This window comes from Sus scrofa, chromosome 6, assembly GCF_054392235.1.
Source record: "Sus scrofa isolate SSC_HxYL_T2T_F1_AM1 chromosome 6, Sscrofa_HxYL_maternal_Yorkshire_Landrace_v2.0, whole genome shotgun sequence".
NCBI lineage: Eukaryota > Metazoa > Chordata > Mammalia > Artiodactyla > Suidae > Sus > Sus scrofa.
In genome coordinates, this window is record NC_139388.1 from 59566113 (window position 1) to 59583516 (window position 17404).

The 17404-nt window shown below is 50.0% G+C and overlaps 1 protein-coding gene across 3 annotated transcripts; it reads left to right on the forward strand.

Annotated features, from left to right (window-relative positions):
* The first annotated feature begins 6593 nt into the window (after positions 1-6593).
* Positions 6594-15981, forward strand: GPR32 (G protein-coupled receptor 32). Of its 3 annotated transcripts, XM_084961820.1 has the most exons (5): positions 6628-6744; positions 11634-11758; positions 12958-13098; positions 13352-13584; positions 13890-15981. In XM_084961820.1, the coding sequence occupies exons 4-5, from the start codon at positions 13538-13540 to the stop codon at positions 14929-14931; spliced, it is 1089 nt and encodes a 362-aa protein (XP_084817946.1). In that variant the 5' UTR covers positions 6628-6744; positions 11634-11758; positions 12958-13098; positions 13352-13537; the 3' UTR covers positions 14932-15981. The 3 variants fall into 3 exon arrangements, with proteins under 3 accessions (XP_084817947.1, XP_005674612.4, XP_084817946.1); XM_005674555.4 differs by lacking the exon at positions 12958-13098 and having other exon boundaries at positions 6615-6744; XM_084961821.1 differs by lacking the exons at positions 12958-13098; positions 13352-13584 and having other exon boundaries at positions 6594-6744.
* Positions 15982-17404: the final 1423 nt, after the last annotated feature.

The window sequence follows — 17404 nt, forward strand, 5'->3', positions numbered from 1 at the left end:
TGGCATCTCTGCAGCGCCAGAATGCAACCCAGCACAGGAGGTTAATGGATCTGGCATTGCCACAGCTGCGGCATAATTTGCAACTGCTGCTTGGATCTGATCCCTGGCCTGGGAACTCCATATGCTGGGGGGCAGCCAAGGGAGGGGGGAAAGGCTTCCATCAAGGGACTGAAGACTTTGCCCAAAATTCATCTCTCTCTAAGCTTGTATCCCAGGGTTGCAGTGGGACAGTATGATGGGTTACAGACAACCAAAGGGCAGATTAGGCAGACACTGATGAGTGTCTGCTGTTCCCTGGGAAGGGTCCACCCTCACAGGCCCTGACATTCCGGAAAGTCAGTGGATGGGACAGCTCAGTGGTTACCTGCCTGGATTTTGGAGCTAGGTGGCCCAGGTTCTAATCCTACCTCAGCTACTTATCTCCTGGGCAACTTGAGTGAGACATAACTTTGCTGTTCCAAGTGTCCCCATCTGTACAATGGGGATGATAACAGTTACCTTCTAGAATGGTGCTGGGCACAGAGGGATCAAACATCAGCCCTGATCCTCGCTCAGCTGCTTGGCTCCTCTAACCTCCCCTTCATCTCTGCGAGCTCTCTCCAGACACTGTCTTTGCATATGCAAAGGTCATTCCAAGAACTGGCTCATGTGTCACCCTGAACAAACTGCCTCCCCAGCTCCCCACCCCAGCAGGGTTTGGTGTTGCTTTTGGTGTTTCAGAACTGCTGACTCCTCTACGGACCTAGCCCTGATCAGCCAGACTGGGGCACCCTCATGGGGCAGGGCTGGGTATGACCAGCTCCAGGTCCCCAGCATCCCCTGACACGTGGGGGTTCTTTAAATGAAGATGCCTGCATGTGACCATTTTAGGAAATCTGAGATGAAATGGATTTGTAAGTGCTTCTCGTCTTCCCTGGAGTTCCCGAGGCTTTCGTCAGACACATCCTCTGGGCTCCAACTGGGTCTTGGGCTTTCCTCGTCGCACTTCCCATTATTCTAGGTGCCAGCATTTGGTCAGTGTGTCATACCAGTCCAGGGACAGAGCTGTGGACATACAGAGACGTCCAAGGTGGGGAGTGGAGGGCATTAGCTGGGACAGCTTAATGCTCGCCTGCGCGTTGCATTCTGGGCTGATTCCGGACTCGGGTCTGTATATGTGCACCCTGCTGCCTCCTCCGAGAAGCCCTCCCGGGCCTCTCAAGGGCCAGCTCTTGCCAATGCCACCTCCTTGGCTCTCATTGGAGAGCCTGCGGTTTGAGAGCTCGGAGGCCCAGACCAGAGAAAGCCTCAGCTGTTGGTTGGGTGCTCTGCGTTAAGGGATCCTAGGCAAGTGGTAGAGGAACGGCGCAAGGCCTGAGAGGACCCGGCGGGAAGAAAAAGGACCAGGGGGGCACGGGCCGGCCGACTACAAATCCCAGGTTGTTGAGCGGCAGGCCCTGTACTACCTGCCCAGAACCACATTTCCCAGAAGCCGTCAGGCGCTTCCTACAGAGCCTCCTGCTAGTTCCGCCCCATCCTCCCACGTGAAGCTCGTCCATATTTCCCAGCGTCTGGAGGACCACACCCCCTGTAATAAGGTCAGAGGTCGACCGTCTCCAATCACAGCTCCCTGGCTCCCCACCTACCGGGCCCCGCCCCGAGGTACTTTGGGAAATGTAGTCCGATCCTGAGTCAATGGGTGGGAAAGCCCAATTTGGCAGAGTCTATCATTGCGTTAGGCTTAGAGTGTAATGAGGGCTCCGATCTTTCTCAGGCGAGTTTTTCAAAATAAGGGTGAATCTCTACGGGTGCATCATAACCATTTTTTTAAGTGAAATTAATTCATAGAAAATAACAGGATGCAGAGAAAATGGAAAGGGTTCTTAAAATTTGAGTTGTTCAGTACGTACTGACTTACAATTTAAAAACACAATACAAAATTTTTTCCTTTACCTGCCACAGTTTTTCTAAACACTAGTCTTAACCAACTTGGCCTCTTAAAAAAAAAAATCAAAACGTTTTACTTGGAAATAATTTCAAGCTTACAAATAACCTGCACAAATACAAATAATATTTTGCATTTGTATATGCCCTTGACCCAGATTTATTTATTTATTTATTTATTTATTTATTTATTTATTTATTTTTTTGTCTTTGTTGTTGTTGTTGTTGTTGTTGTTGTTGCTATTTCTTGGGCCGCGCCCGCGGCATATGGAGGTTCCCAGGCTAGGGGTTGAATCGGAGCCATAGCCACCAGCCTACGCCAGAGCCACAGCAACGCGGGATCCCAGCCGCGTCTGCAACCTACACCACAGCTCACGGCAACGCCTGATCGTTAACCCACTGAGCAAGGGCAGGGACCGAACCCGCAACCTCATGGTTCCTAGTCAGATTCAGAGTTCCCGTTGTGGAGCAGTGGTTAACGAATCCGACTAGGAACCATGAGGTTGTGGGTTCGGTCCCTGCCCTTGCTCAGTGGGTTAACGATCAGGCGTTGCCGTGAGCTGTGGTGTAGGTTGCAGACGCGGCTGGGATCCCGCGTTGCTGTGGCTCTGGCGTAGGCCGGTGGCTACAGCTCCGATTCGACCCCTAGCCTGGGAACCTCCATATGCCGCGGAAGCGACCCAAGAAATAGCAACAACAACAACAACAACAACAAAAGACAAAAAAAAAAAAATGTTTTAATCTTCCTTTTTCCTCTGGCTATTCAGGCTGCAAATCATGGTATGTGCATGAGAATTCTCTCTAACGGACTCCCTGAATATTTATTTGATTTTATTTTAGTCTTTTTAGGACCCACCCTGCAGCCTATGGAGGTTCCGGGGCTAGGGGTCGAACTGGAGCTGCAGCTGGCGTCCTGTGCCACAGACACAGCAACGCAGGATCCCAGCCATGTCTGAGAACCACACACAGCTTACAGCAACGCTGGATCCTTACCCCACTGAGTGCTCATGAATAGTAGTTGGGTTCACTACTGCCGAGTCACAGAGGGAACTCCCCTGAATTCATTTTAAATGAGGTTTTCCTCTATTTTCACTCTATCTATCATCTATCCATCCATTTATCCACCTATCCTTTCATCATCCACCCTTCTATCCTAACCCATTCACCAGGGACAAACCAAAGTCCGATTTAGTGACTCCCTGCAGTGAAAGAGACCACATCCCGAAAGAGCTGGGATTGAGCTATAGGACTTAGGGGACAAGAGGAATTTGAGTGAAATTTAACTGGAGCTGTGTTTTAATAGCTTCTGAGCAAAGCAGGGATCGGTTTAAATGAGTCAACATCAGGTCTGGGCTGCAGAGTGGACTCAGGGTCCTGTTTCCTTGGAAACTACAAAGTTAAGATAAATATGGCATGTTGTGTCTAGAAACTCCATCTAAAGCGCTGTAGCTGGGCTGGAAACTGAGGCTTATTGTCTGCGTCAAAGGGACGTACATCTGCCAGGCGAGAGTAGGATGTTTAATTTTTATTTATTTATCTATCTTGGTCTTTTTAGGGCCACACCCGAGGCATCTGAAGATTCCCAGGCTAGGAGTCGCATAATCAGCTACAGCTGCCAGCCTCCGCCACAGCTACAGCAACATGGAATTCAAGCCACATCGGTGACCTCCACCACAGCCGCAGCCACACCAGATCCAAGCCACACCTGCAACCTATGCTGCAACTCGTAGCAATGCCGGATCCTTCACCCACTGAGCAAGACCAGGGATCGGACCTGCATCCTCGCAGACACTGTGGGGTTCTTAACCCGCTGAGCCACAACGGAAACTCCGCTTATTTTAAGGTATTTTTTCATCGTCATTGGTTCCTCTTGCCCATGATTCCTTCCTGGCTTCCGGAGTGTTTTTCCCCCTGCGCCGTGCTGGCCTCCTGTTCTTCCTTCATTCCTTTGAACAACCTTGCCTCTGCTCCAGCCCCGAGCTGCTGCCACCACCTCCTCCTCAAATGCCAGCCGTATCACCTCCAGGAGCAAAGTGCTTCTTTTCAAAGCGCAGGTGGTTTTGTAGGAGCCGGGGTTGGGGAAGTTCCTGCAGGGAGGCAAGGAACTGTCCCCTCCTGATCTCTCCACCGAGTCCAAGCCCACCTTGACGTTGGTGTCTGACCCTGAGCAGGGACAACTCCTGGCAGTCATGTGGGCAGGAAGCCACAGCTGGGGTGGAGCTGGGGGACGGAAGTGGAGCCGTGGCTCTGCCTTAAAAACAATCTCTTTGGCAATTTTGTAATATCTGATGCATCTAAAAGAACAGATAGATATAATTGAGACATAAAAGGACCACCCATTGTCCTACCACTGTCTTGAAGAAGACCTGTCTGTTAAGCCAGCCTTCCCCAATCCTACCCTCACCCCCGCCACCTCTAACCACTCTCCTGAATTGTGCGGATGCCTCACTGGCTGGCCTTCAGTATTTTGGCACATATTTGTTATCCCCACACAACACAGTGTTTGGGTCGCTTGTTCAATCCCTGGCCTCCCTCAGTGGGTTAAGGATCCGGCGTGGCCGTGAGTTGTGGTGTAAGTCAGAGCTACAGCTTCCAGCGTACACCACAGCCACAGCCACGCCAGATCTGAGCCTGGATGGACCTACACCACAGCTCACGACCACGCCGGATCCTTAACCCAGGGATGGAACCTGCAACCTCATGGTTCCTAGTCGGATTCGTTTCCACTGCGCCACCACAGGAACTCCATGAATATTTTTTAAAATTAAGACATTATTTGCATACATTACAATCTACGCTTTTTTTTAATGGCTTTACCTGAGGCATATGGAAGTTTCCAGGCCAAGGATCGAATCCAAGCTGCCACAGAGACAACCCTGGATCCTTAACCTGCTGAGCCACAGTGGGAATTCCACAATTCACACTTTTAGATGCAGTTCTGGGGTTTTGATAAATGCACGCATTGTGTAACCTTCACCCCAACTAAGACACAGAATAGTTCCATCACCCCAAATTTCCCTTGCACCCTCTTATACAAGTATTTTAAAACTTAGGAAAGCTAAAATAATTGACATGAAAAATAGGCAAGTATATGTATTACACAGTACAACTTGGATGAACCATGAAAGCTTTATGCTCAAAAAAAAAAAAAAAAATGGACTTCCCGTGGTGGCTCAGTGGTTAATGAATGAGACTAGGAACCATGAGGTTGCGGCTTGGATCCCCGGCCTTGCTTAGTAGGTTAAGGATCTGGCGTGGCTGTGAGCTGTGATGTAGGTCACAGACAGGGCTCAGATCCTGTGTTGCTATGGGTGTGACGCAGGCCGGTGGCTACAGCTCCAATTAGACCCCTAGCCCAAGAACCTCCATATGCTACAGGTGCGGCCTTCAAAAGACAAAAGACAAAAGACAAAAAAAAAAAAATACTCCAAGTAGATTTTTTTTCCCTTTTTTTTTTTTCTCTTATTAAGGATACAGATTTGACAACCTTAAATTTGAAAGCTCTGTGTATAAAAAACAAGTCACACTGAAATTAAAAGAGAAGAACTAGACTTGAAAAAAGTGTACTTCATGTGACAGAAATGGTGTGATCCTCTTATCATGTCAAGTGACAGAAAAAGAAACACAACACTTGGAATCCAGGAGGTAAGTGGGCAAAATACACAAAGTGACAGTTCCCACAAAAGGGAATATAGTACGTGACCCACCGTTTCAGGAAAATATTCCATCAACACAAGAAATGTTTCAAATTCCAATACATCGATAACCAGGGAAGGAGTTCCCTTTGAGGCTCAGTGGGTTAAGAACCTAACTAGTATCCATGAGGATGCAAGTTCAATCCCTGCCCATGAGGATGCAAGTTCAATCCCCGGCCCTGATCAGTGGGTTAAGGATCTGGCGTTGCTGTGAGCTGTGGTGTAGGTCATGGATGTGGCTTGGATCCAGTGTTGCTGTGGCTGTGGTGCAGGCCGGCAGTTGCAGTTCCAATTCCACCCCTAGCCTGGGAACTTCCATATGCTGCGGGTGTGGCTCTAAAAACAAGCAAACAAAAACAAACAAAATCCAGGAAATTTTAACCTGGGAGACCCAGAGCTCGTGGGTGAGGCCTGCCCTGTTCTCCATCCAGAGATCCTTCTGGAAAACAAAGCCAAGATCTTTTCTTCTTTGGGGGCCACTTCTGGAAAGCCAAAGGAAGAATCCTAAACACTCAAAAAAGCTTTGACCCCAAAGATGGTATTTGCAGCCCTATTTATAATAGCACAGGAGTTCCCGTTGTGGCTCAGCAGTTAATGAACCTGACTTGTATCCACGAGGATGTGAATTCCATCCCTGGCCTCGCTCAGTGGGTTAGGGATCTGGCGTTGCTGTGGCTGTGGTTCAGGCCGGCAGCTGCAGCTCCCATTGGACCCCTAGCCTGGGGACCTCTGTATGCCATGGGTGTGGCCCTAAAAACAAATCATCATCATCATCATAATTAATAATAATAATAGCACAGCGCATGGTGTTGAGGGGGCAGGGAGCATAACTTAAATTCCCCCCGCAAGGTGGACTCAGGTGAGAACGTTGATTGCTGCCCGGATACTACGATTTTTAAAAGGTTGATGGATATGCAGCAGCTGGAGAAAGACTTACTTCTAGGAATCAATTAAGCAAAACAAAGCTATCCGCTTGAATATATTCCTGAGACTTTCACTGTTGCCAGGAGCCGTCCCCAGATCTGGGCAGAGCGTAACCTGGTGAGAAGAATTATCTCTTACCAGCTGCCCGCCGTGTTCCCCTTGGAAAAAGGAACTGGCTTTGATACAGGAGAACATAAAAGAGGTACCGTATTTGATCTATTCTAAGAATCACACTGTCTCACATCTTGACCCGTCTGAAACCAGGAGGCATCTTCCAATGGCTGGCACCGCAGGACAGCTCCCGGCCAGGCACGAACTTCTGCAGAAGGGGTGTCTGAAGCCGGGAAGAAAATCCTGCCGATAACTGCGGGCCACTCTGAGCCCCTGGGACCCCACTGAGTGTGTGCGCTCGGGGGAGTTGCGGGGGCAGGGGCGGCGATCCGAGTTGAATAAGTCGTGTTTGGAAAAGTCCTGGAAACAGAAATCAGTACTAGGCCTGTGCATGGAATTGCCAGGCTGCCTCAAGATCCCAGGAGCAATGGGCTTTTCTCATATTGTCTTTAACGAAACACAGCCTCACTAAATCTGGGCCCAGGTTTGGATTGGCAAATCATGGCCCGGCTGCCTGGTTTTGGACAGCCTGGGTGCTAAGCATGGTTTTTACATTTTATTTTATTTTTTTGGCTTTTGTCTTTTTAGGGCTGCATCTGCAGCTTATGGAGGTATACAGAGGTTCCCAGGCTGGGGGTTGAATCAGAGCTGTAGCCGCTGGCCTGCACCACAGCCACAGCAACACCAGATCTGAGCCACGTCTGCGACCTACACCACAGCTCATGGCAACACCGGATCCTTAACCCACTGAGCAAGGCCAGGGATCTAACCTCATGGTTCCTAGTCGGATTTGCTAACCATTGAACCACAACAGGAATTCTGGTTTTTACATTTTCAACTGATTGAACAGGAGTTCCCTTGTGGTATACTGGATTAAGGTCCTAGCATTGTCATTGTAGAGGCTGGGATTTGCTGCAGGGGCTCTGGTTTGAACTCTGGCTCAGGAACTTCCACATTCTGGGAGCATGGCCAAAAAATAAAATAAAATAAAATAAAAAGTAAGGCAGGAGTTCCTCAGTGGTAATGAACCCTACTAGTATCCATGAGGATGTAGGTTTGGTCCTTGGCCTAGGTCAGTGGGTTAAGGATCCAGCGTTCCTGTGAGCTGTGCTGTAGGCCGGCAGCTGCAGCTCTGATTCACCCCTAGCCTGGAAACTTCCATATGCCTTGGGGCAGCCCTAAAAAAAAAAAGAAGGTAAAATAAAAATGAAACAATTGAACAAAATCAAAAGAATAATGTTCATGACACAAGAAACTCACATAAAATTGAAAATGCAGGAGTTCCCATTGTGGCTCAGTGGTTAATGAACCTGACTAGTATATATGAGGACACAGGTTCAATCCCTGGCCTTGCTCAGTGGGTTAAGGATCCGGTGTTGCCATGAGCTGTGGTGTAGGTCGCAGACACAGCTTGGATCTGGCATTGCTGTGGCTGTGGTGCAGACTGGCAGCTGCAGCTCTAATTCGACCCCCAGCCTGGGAACCTCTGTATGCCTCATGTGTGGCCCTGAAAAAGACAAAAATAAGAAAATAAGAAATTGAAAATTCAGGGTCCATTGCTAAAGTTTTATTGGCACATGGCCACGCCCAACCATGCATGTGTTGTCTGTGGACCCACTTCCTGAAATGCAGGGTTTAGTACTTTTCATGCAATGCAAGTGGCCCACAGAGGCAAAAATATTTATTCTCTGGCACTTCACAGAAAAAAGTTTGCCCACCCCTGATATAGGCAGCAGGGAGTTTGTTGTATAGAAATGCATGGACGTTAATGAGTCTGAGTGATCAAGAAGTGCTGGGAGTTCCCATTGTGGCTCACCGGGTTAAGAACCCAACATAACGTCCGTGAGGATACAGGGTCGATATCTGCCCTTGCTCAGTGGGTTAAAGATCTGGCGTTGCTGTGAGCTGTGGTGCAGGTCACAGATGGTCACAGATGCGGCTCGGATCCTGCGTGGCTGTGGCTTGGGTGCAGGCGGGCAGCTGCGGTTCTGATTGGACCCCTAGCTTGGGAACTTCCACATGCCGAAGGTGTGGCCCTAAAAAGCAAAAAAAATCAAAATAAAAAATAAGTGTTGCATACCCTCAAAAAATGTTATAGTATGTATGAGACAATTGGCAGCGTAAACATTGACAGAATTAATTTTGTCTGTGTTGAGTTATTTTTTATCTGCAATGATGCAGTTACGCATTTTTAACAGAGCTCTTTCTTTGAGAGATGTAAGTTGAAATTTTGCAATGAAATGATATATCTGGATTTGCTTCCAAATAATCTGGTTTGGAGGAATTCCTGTCCTGGCTCAGTGGTTAACAAATCTGACTAGGAACCATGAGGATGCAGGTTCGATCCCTGGCCTTGCTCAGTGGGTTAAGGATCCGGTGTTGCCGTGAGCTGTGGTGTAGGTCGCAGACTTGGCTTGAATCCCGAGTTGCTGTGGCTGCGACCCAGGCCTTCCCAAGGCTGACTTCTTGACTTTCTTCTGCATGGAGGAAAACACTTCATGCTTCATATTCTATTTGCTGCGAGTTCCTTTAGTGTATTTCTTTTCCATATTTGTGTTTTGAGCCTTAAAGTTGTTCTCTTTTCTCTTTCTTTTTTCTTTTCTTTCTTTCTTTTTTTTTTTTAGGCTTGCACGCATGGTGTATGGAAGTTCCCAGGCTAGGAGTCAAATCAGAGTTGTAGCTGGCAGCCTACACCACAGCCACAGCTCATAGCCACACCAGATCCTTTATCTCACTCATCGAGGCCAGGGATCCAACCCGTGTCCTCATGGATACTTGTTGGGTTCGTCACTGCTGAGCCACAACGGGAACTCCTCTTACTTTCAACCAAGGCAATGTTGGTGCTTGGTTTAGGAAATTCCAGCCGTTCCAAACTGCTGGTAGAATAAATCTCAGCAAATGAAGAAATCAAAAAGACTCTGCTGTCCCTGAAGTGATGGAAAAGTGGGTATGAACCCCAGGGCCTTTGCACATGCCATGTCCACTCTTTGGAACACCCCTCCCTCCCTCTTTGTCGAGGGCACCCCTATCGCCCTTGGATCTCACCTTGAGCCTCACTTCCTCAGCAAACCTCCAGCCCTGATACCATTTCCTTTGTTGCAACCCTCATCAGATCAGCTTCTTTTTCTCCAGGACACTTAACCCCATTTGTAAATAAATGCTTGTGGTCATCCGTACTCAGAGTTTCCGGGTAGCAGGGGCCCGGGTCTTTGCATGCTTTACCCTGTTCTCCCGAACGTCCAGCCCCATGCCTGCCAAGAGCAGTTGCTTGACACATGGTCACTGAAGGCTGAATGAAAGGGGCCCTTTCTGATGTGTATCAGGCAGCCGTTGCTGCCAAACAAACCACCCCAGGATGCAGACTCTTAAAAAAACAACAGTCAGAGGCGTTCCCATCGTGGCCCAATGGAAACGAATCTGACTAGGAACCATGAGGTTGTGGGTTCGATCCCTGGCCTCACTCCGTGGGTTAAGGATCCAGCATTGCCCTGAGCTGTGGTGCAGGTCACAGACGCAGCTCAGATCTGGCGTGGCTGTGGCTCTGGTGTAGGTCGGAGGCTACAGCTCTGATTAGACCCCCTAGCCTGGGAACCTCCCTATGCTGCGGGATCGGCCCCAGAAAAGGCAAAAGGACAAAACAAAACAAAAAACCCCCCAATAAACAAAAGTCATATATTTTGCTCATGGTCTTATGGGCAGTTCTTTTTTTATCTTTTGTCTTTTTAGGACCGCACCTGCAGCATATGGAAGTTTCTGGTCTAGGGGCCGAATCAAAGCTGCAGCTGCAGGCCTACCCCACAGCCACAGCAATGCCAGATCCCAGCTGGGTTACAGCAATACCGGGTCCTCAACCCACTGAATGAGGCCAGTTGTGGAACCTGCATCCTTATGGATACCAGTCGGGTTCTCAACCTGCTGAGCTACACCCGGAGCCCCTGTGCGGGCAGGTCTGATGGCTGGATTGGGCTTTGCTCTATATCCCTTTGAGCCTGGGCATCTGGAGACTGCCCCTGCACCCCAGAGCTTGGGATTCCATACCCCACCAAGCCCACGTCCCTGCCTTGGGAGAATGAGTGCAGAGGACTCTTTTACCTATGTACTTATTTTGGCTTGTAAAAATGAACAACCTTACCCATCAATACATCCACCATCTTCTTTCTTTCTTTCTTTCTTTTTTTGTCTTTTCTTTTATTTTCTTAGGGCGGCACCTGCAGCATATGGAGGTTCCCAGGCTAGGGGTCCAATTGGAGCTGTAGACACTGGCCTACACCAGAGCCACAGCAACACGGGATCTGAGCTGCATCTGCAACCTACACTCCAGCTCACTGCAACGCCGGATCCTTCACCCACTGAGCGAGGCCAGGGATCCAATCCTCCGCATCCTCATGGATACCAGTCAGGTTCATTAACCACTGAGCCACAACGGGAACTCCCATCTTCTTTCTTTCTTTCTTTCTTTGGCCACAATTGCGGCATAAGGAATTTCCCAGGCTGGGGGTATAGTCATCGCTATAGTTGCCAGCCTACGCCACAGCCACAGCAACACAGGATCTGAGCCACGTCTGCGACCTACACCACGGCTCCCAGCAACAGCGGATCCTTAACCCACCGAGGGAGGCCAGGGATCAAACCCGTGTCCTCATGGATAGTAGTTAGGCTTATTACCCCCGAGCCACAGTGGGATCTCCCCACCATCATTTTCTAGGAAAAAGAGAACTGAAGCTTCTCCAATTGAGTTCCATTCATGAGTGGGGACAGGGGACTGGGATACTGGAAAGGACAGAGAGGGAACTGGGAATGGTACCCCAGAAGGATCTCCCCGGAGCCCCTCTCCTCTTTAGCCCCCTCCTCCTGGCCCCAAACTCCCAGCCCGGGCCACTATCAGGACCCACGTCTAATGACATTTCATAGCCCTGATATTGATCTCCCTGTGTTCAAGGCCCTTGCTCAAGACTCTTTCCTGGACCTTATCTGTTCCAGAACTCAGCCGTCTTTGGGCCCCATGCCCCCCTGAACCCAAGGCTGGTGACTGCCCAGGCCAGACGGAGGAGACAGACAGAGCTCCCTCAGCCTGACCCTCGCCCTGCCCTCGGACACAGGAGACGGTGACACGGGCCTGGGATTGGAAGGAAGGGCCTCAGAGAGCTCAGAGGGTGGGGATTTGGCAGCAAGGACAGTTGAGGGGTGGCTGGAGGATACCAGGGGAGGAGGCAAAAGCAATGAAAAGTGAAGTTCCCGTCATGACACAGCGGGAACGAACCTGACTAGGATCCATGAGCTTGCGGGGTCGATCCGGGCCTCGCTCAGTGGGTGAAGGATCCGGCGTGGCCGTGAGCTGGGGTGTAGGTCGCAGACAAGGCTTAGATCTGGTGTCTCTGTGACTGTGGTGTGGGTCGGCAGCTGTAGCTCTGATTAGACCCCTAGCCTGGGAACCTCCATGTGCCACGGGTATGGCCCTAAAAGGACAAAAGACCGAAAAAAAAAAAAAAAAAAAAAAAAAAGAGAGAGAGAGATGAAAAGTTCTGAAACACCTCCTCCAGGAGAGGAACTTTCTCGCCCCCCTTGCATCAGCTCCAAGGAAGAGCCATTTGACTATTTTCGTCATGGCTGCATCCCCTGCTTAGATTGTATGACATCCACTCGGGGCTCAGTATATATATATTTTTTCCTTGTCTTTTTGCCATTTCTTGGGCTGCTCCCGCGGCATATGGAGGCTCCCAGGTTAGGGGTCTATTCGGAGCTGTAGCCACCAGCCTACGCCAGAGCCACAGCAACACGGGATCCGAGCCGCGTCTGCAACCCACACCACAGCTCACGGCAACGCGGGATCCTTAACCCACTGAGCAAGGGCAGGGATCGAACCTGCAACCTCATGGTTCCTAGTCGGATTCGTTAACCACTGTGCCATGACGGGAACTCCGGGCTCAATATTTTTAGACTAAATGCATGACTCCATCCTCTGGGGGACAAAGGAGAGATTGTCCTCTTTAGCCAGTCGTTTGTCAATTATTTATTGAGTGCTCACTATGTGCGAGGGGCTCATGAATGTGGCACATGCCAGCCTCAGCTCTACGGAGCTCAGAGTCTTATGGGGGAGACAGATGCTGACCAGCTAACCTAACAACTCGGGTCTAACTGCTACCTGTCACATTCCCTCAGTAGGTCAGAAGGTGGTCAAGGGGGGCTTATGGGGGACATAGGAGATTTTTTGCTGAGATCTCAAGAAAGAGCAAAGTTTTAAAAGGCAGGAGTTCCCGTGTGGCTCAGCGGGTTAAAGACCTGACTAGTATCCATGAGGATGCAGGTTTGATCCCTGGCCCGCCTCAGTGGATTAAGGATCTGGCATTGCCGTGAGCTGTGGTGTAGGTTGCAGATGCAGCTCGGATGTGGCGTGGCAGCTGCAGCTCCAATTCCACCCCAGCCTGGGAACTTCCATATGCTGCAGGTGCGGCCCTAAAAAGGAAAAAAAAAAAAATTTTCACTTCAATTGAAATAGCCACATGTGGTTACTGGCTACCTTATCAGACAGTGGAGAGGATAGTTAATAACTGTATGTTGAATGAATTATTGATAAATGAATGAGAATGAAGTGCTGGCTCTATCCAGGCACTACTTTCAAGATTTATGGGCATTAATCTAGGTTTGAGTCTTCACATCAGCTCTAGATGGTGGACACTGCTATTAGTTCCATTTTGCAGATGAGAAAAATGGAGGCAGAGAGGTTGCAGATGCAGCTCCCATCTGGCGTGGCTGTGGCTGTGACTGTGGTGTAGACCAGCAGCTGCAGCTCCGATCCAACCCCTAGCCTGGGAACCTCCCTGTGCCTCAGGTGCAGCCCTGAGAAGAAAAAAAAAAAAAAAAGAATATATTGGATGGAGACATGAATGACGGGGTTTCAGAGGGGACCATGGTCTCTGAAAAGCAGTGGAAGGTAGGCGTTCCCATCGTGGCTCAGTGGTTAACAAATCTGACTAGGAACCATGAGGTTGTGGGTTCGATCCGTGGCCTCACTCAGTGGGTGAAGAATCCGGCATTGCCGTGAGCTGGGGTGTAGGTCCCAGACACAGCTCAGATCTGGTGTCCCTGAAGCTCTGGTGTAGGCTGGCAGCAACAGCTCCGATTCAACCCCTAGCCTGGGAACCTCCATCCGCCTCGGGTGCGGCCCTAGAAAAGACAAAAAAAAAAAAGCAGTGGAAGGTAATGTGTACGTCTGCTATGTGGTCCTTCCTCTTCTAGAAAGATGAATCTTACGTATATGACCGAATGCATTCCTGAGGAAGTGGGGTGCCTCCGCCAGCTGACCGTAGCCCTCATGTCTGTGTCTTCTGCGGTTGGAGTCGTGGCCAACGGGCTGGTGATCTGGATGACCCTTTTCCGCATGGCCCGCACTGTCACCACGATTTGGTTCTTCAACCTGGCCCTGGTCGACTTCACTGTCTTGCTGTCTCTGCCCATCGCCACATACACCATGGCCACCGGCCAGTGGCTCCTGGACGAAGTAGCCTGCAAGCTCTACATGACCTTCTTGGCGCTCAATTTCTTCACCAGCATCTGCCTCCTGGTCATCATCTCTCTGGACCGCTGCATCTCCGTCCTCTACCCCGTCTGGTGCCGCAACCATCGCACCGTGCAGCGAGCAGTGTGGCTGGCGGTGGGCGTGTGGCTCCTGGCTGCTGTCATGTGCAGTCCATACTTGAAATTCCGGACCATCGGCAAAGAGAACGAGTGTTTCTACTGCTACTTCAAGTTCGACATAGAGAAAAAGCAGGAGGAGAGCTCCCAGGATTGGGATCGAGTGGTTTTCGAGAGGCGTCTGACGGTGGTCATCGTTCACTTCCTGGTGGGCTTCTTGGTGCCCTTGGTGGTCATCAGTGCCTGTGCCCACCTCATCTGCACCAAACTCCGGGGAGAAGGCTGGGTCCATGCCAGCCGGCCAAAGAGGCTGCTGCTGGTGTTGGTGAGCGCCTTTTTCATCTTCTGGTTCCCGTTTAACGTGGCGCTCTTGGTCCAGTTGGGGCAACTGCAAAACGAACCCAAGCCCAAGATGCTGCTCATCCTCTGGGCGACCTTCTCCCTGGGCTGTCTCAACAGCTGCCTCAACCCTTTCCTCTATGTCTTCATTGGCAGAGATTTCCGGGAAAAATTTTTCCAGTCTTTGCCTTTTGCCCTTGCCAGGGCTTTTGGCGAGGAGGGTTTTGTCGCTCAGCCTGTCCCCGAGGCGAAGCCCTCAGGGAATGAGGCAAACCTGCAGGTGAAAGCTGGGAATCCTCCTGCTTAGTTTCCAGCCCCTGCCCTAGAGACTCCCGAGACTCTGCCAAATCCTGCCTCTTCTTTCAGGAAGTCTTCCTGGCAACGTCTTATCTAAATCTCTCCATTAGAGACATCTACTGTATCCCCAGTATCCACACTACCCTTCCTTTATCCTAAAACTCCTGTTTGTTTTAAACTATGTACATGATTAGCCTGGGGGACGGGGAGAGGACTACATTTCCCAGTGTCCCTTGCAGCGAGATTGTACCACCTGACAACGTTCTGGCCAATAGGATGTGAGTGAAGGGAATCCATGTCACTTCCTCGAAGTGCCCCTAACGGAGAGTGCTTGCCTTCCTTCCTTGCATTCCCCCCTTTCCATTGTCTAGAATGCAGATGTATCAGTTACCTTGGCTGTGTAACAGATACCCCCGGGCTTAGAGGCTTAACATCATAACCTTTTATGATTTCTTTGGGTCATCCACTTGGGCTGGGCTCAGCTGAGCAGTGTTCGGTTTTACCTGGGCTTGCTCGGGCATGTGGTCAGCTCTGGGTCAGCTAAGTGACTCTGTTTCTGGGCAGCAGAGGCTGGCTTTCAGGTAGGGTGATGGGATTGACTGAGCCCTGTCGTCCAGGAGGCTGCTGGGGGCTTTTTCATCGGGTGGTTAGGGAGGCTTCCGGGGCCGAGAGGGGAAGCATAAGACTTGCACTTGACCCTTAGCACAACATGACTAGTTTCAAGGGCTGGGGAGATAGATCCCACCTCTCAATGGGAAAATCTGCAAAGTGACAATTTAAAGGAGCATAGATACAGGAAGGCACCCAGCACTGGGACCACTTTGACAACCTGCCACAGCACGTGCGGTGGTGAACCATGTGGAAAATGACCGTGACCCCATACGAGGCCTGGAATGCTGACATCCGCGCTGCGAAGAGAGAGATTTCAATTTCTAGCTTATGAAAGCAATTGTTATTTTGTGTCTCTGTTATAGCTGCTGGATCCACACCTTAACTATGGTGCCGCCAACCACAGGAACTTGTGTGAGCCACGTAATAAATTCCTTTCTTGTCCAAGCCATTTGGAGTTGGGTTTTCTCTGACTTGAAAGCAAGAGCAGGAGTTCCCGTCGTGGCTCAGTGATTAATGAATCCAGCTAGGAACCATGAGATTGTATGTTTGATCCCTGGCCTCACTCAGTGGGTTAAGGATCCGGCGTTGCCATGAGCTGTGGTGAAGTTTGCAGACACGACTTGGATCCCGAGTTGCTGTGGTTCTGGCGTAGGTCAGCAGCTACAGCTCTGATTTGACCCCTAGCCTGGAAACCTCCATATGCCACGGGAGCAGCCCAAGAAATGGCAAAAAGACAAAAAAAAAAAAAAAAAAAAAAAAAAGAAAGCAAGAGCAACCCTACTGATGCATATAATAAACACTCCTTTCTGGGAGCAGAAGTCCTAGTGGTTCCTCATCAGAGTGGACCATTCCGTTGGTTTAATTTTTTAATTTTTTTATTTTTTTTGTCCTTTTGCCATTTCTTGGGCCACTCCCGCGGCATATTAAGGTTCCCAGGCTAGGGGTCAAATTGGAGCTGTAGCCACTGGCCTACGCCAGAGCCACAGCAACGCAGGATCCGTGCCGCATCTGCAACCTACACCACAGCTCATGGCAATGCCGGATCCTTAACCCACTGAGTGGGGCCAGGGATCGAACCGGCATCCTCATGGTTCCTAGTTGGATTCTTTAAACACGGTGCCACGACGGGACCTCCCTGGTGGTTTTAGGTAGAGGCAAGTATTTGTTTCAGTCAGATCCAAAGATGTCATGCCACCTGTTCATAATCAGAAGCAGCAGCTCTGGTCCTGCTCTGATTCGCCCTGAATCCTCGCCCCCTGGAGCCTCAAGCCTCTCACCTCTGTACAGGAGGTTCCAATTCCTCTATCCTTACACAGATAAGGAGAAAGGAGGGGGAAGGAAAAGATACAGGAATGGGTAAATACTAACATTTGATAGATTTACTTGAAAGTTATATTGCATTATTCCTTTGTGTGTGTGCATGCGTGTGTGCTTTTTAGGGCCTCTCCAGTGGCATATGGAGGTTCCCAGGCTAGGGGTCTATGGCGCGCGGCAAGGTCTGTTCCTTAACCCACTGAGCGAGGCCAGGGATCGAACCGAAGTTCTTCTGGATACTAGTCAGGTTCGTTACTGCTGATCCACGATGGGAATGCCTCTCTCTTCTTCTCTTTAAATACACATGCATCTCTCTATCTCGCCACACATCTGCCATGACGAACAGACCCGTTGGGAGAGGTGAGGTCTGAGAGGATGGGGGACAGAGCCCTCAGCATAGGTGCTGTCCCCTGATGGGCCCAGAGGCCAGAGACATCTCTTAAAAAAAAGATGCAGGAATTCCCGTCGTGGCGCAGTGGTTAACGAATCTGACTAGGAACCATGAGGTTGCAGGTTTGATCCCTCCCCTTGCTCAGTGGGTTAACGATCCAGCGTTG

Coding starts and splice junctions, on each gene's coding strand:
- GPR32 (XM_005674555.4), top strand. CDS start 13,538: ATGACGGGGTTTCAGAGGGGACCATGGTCTCTGAAAAGCAGTGGAAG. Junction 13,585..13,889: donor TCTCTGAAAAGCAGTGGAAG/GTAGGCGTTCCC, acceptor TTCCTCTTCTAG/AAAGATGAATCTTACGTATA.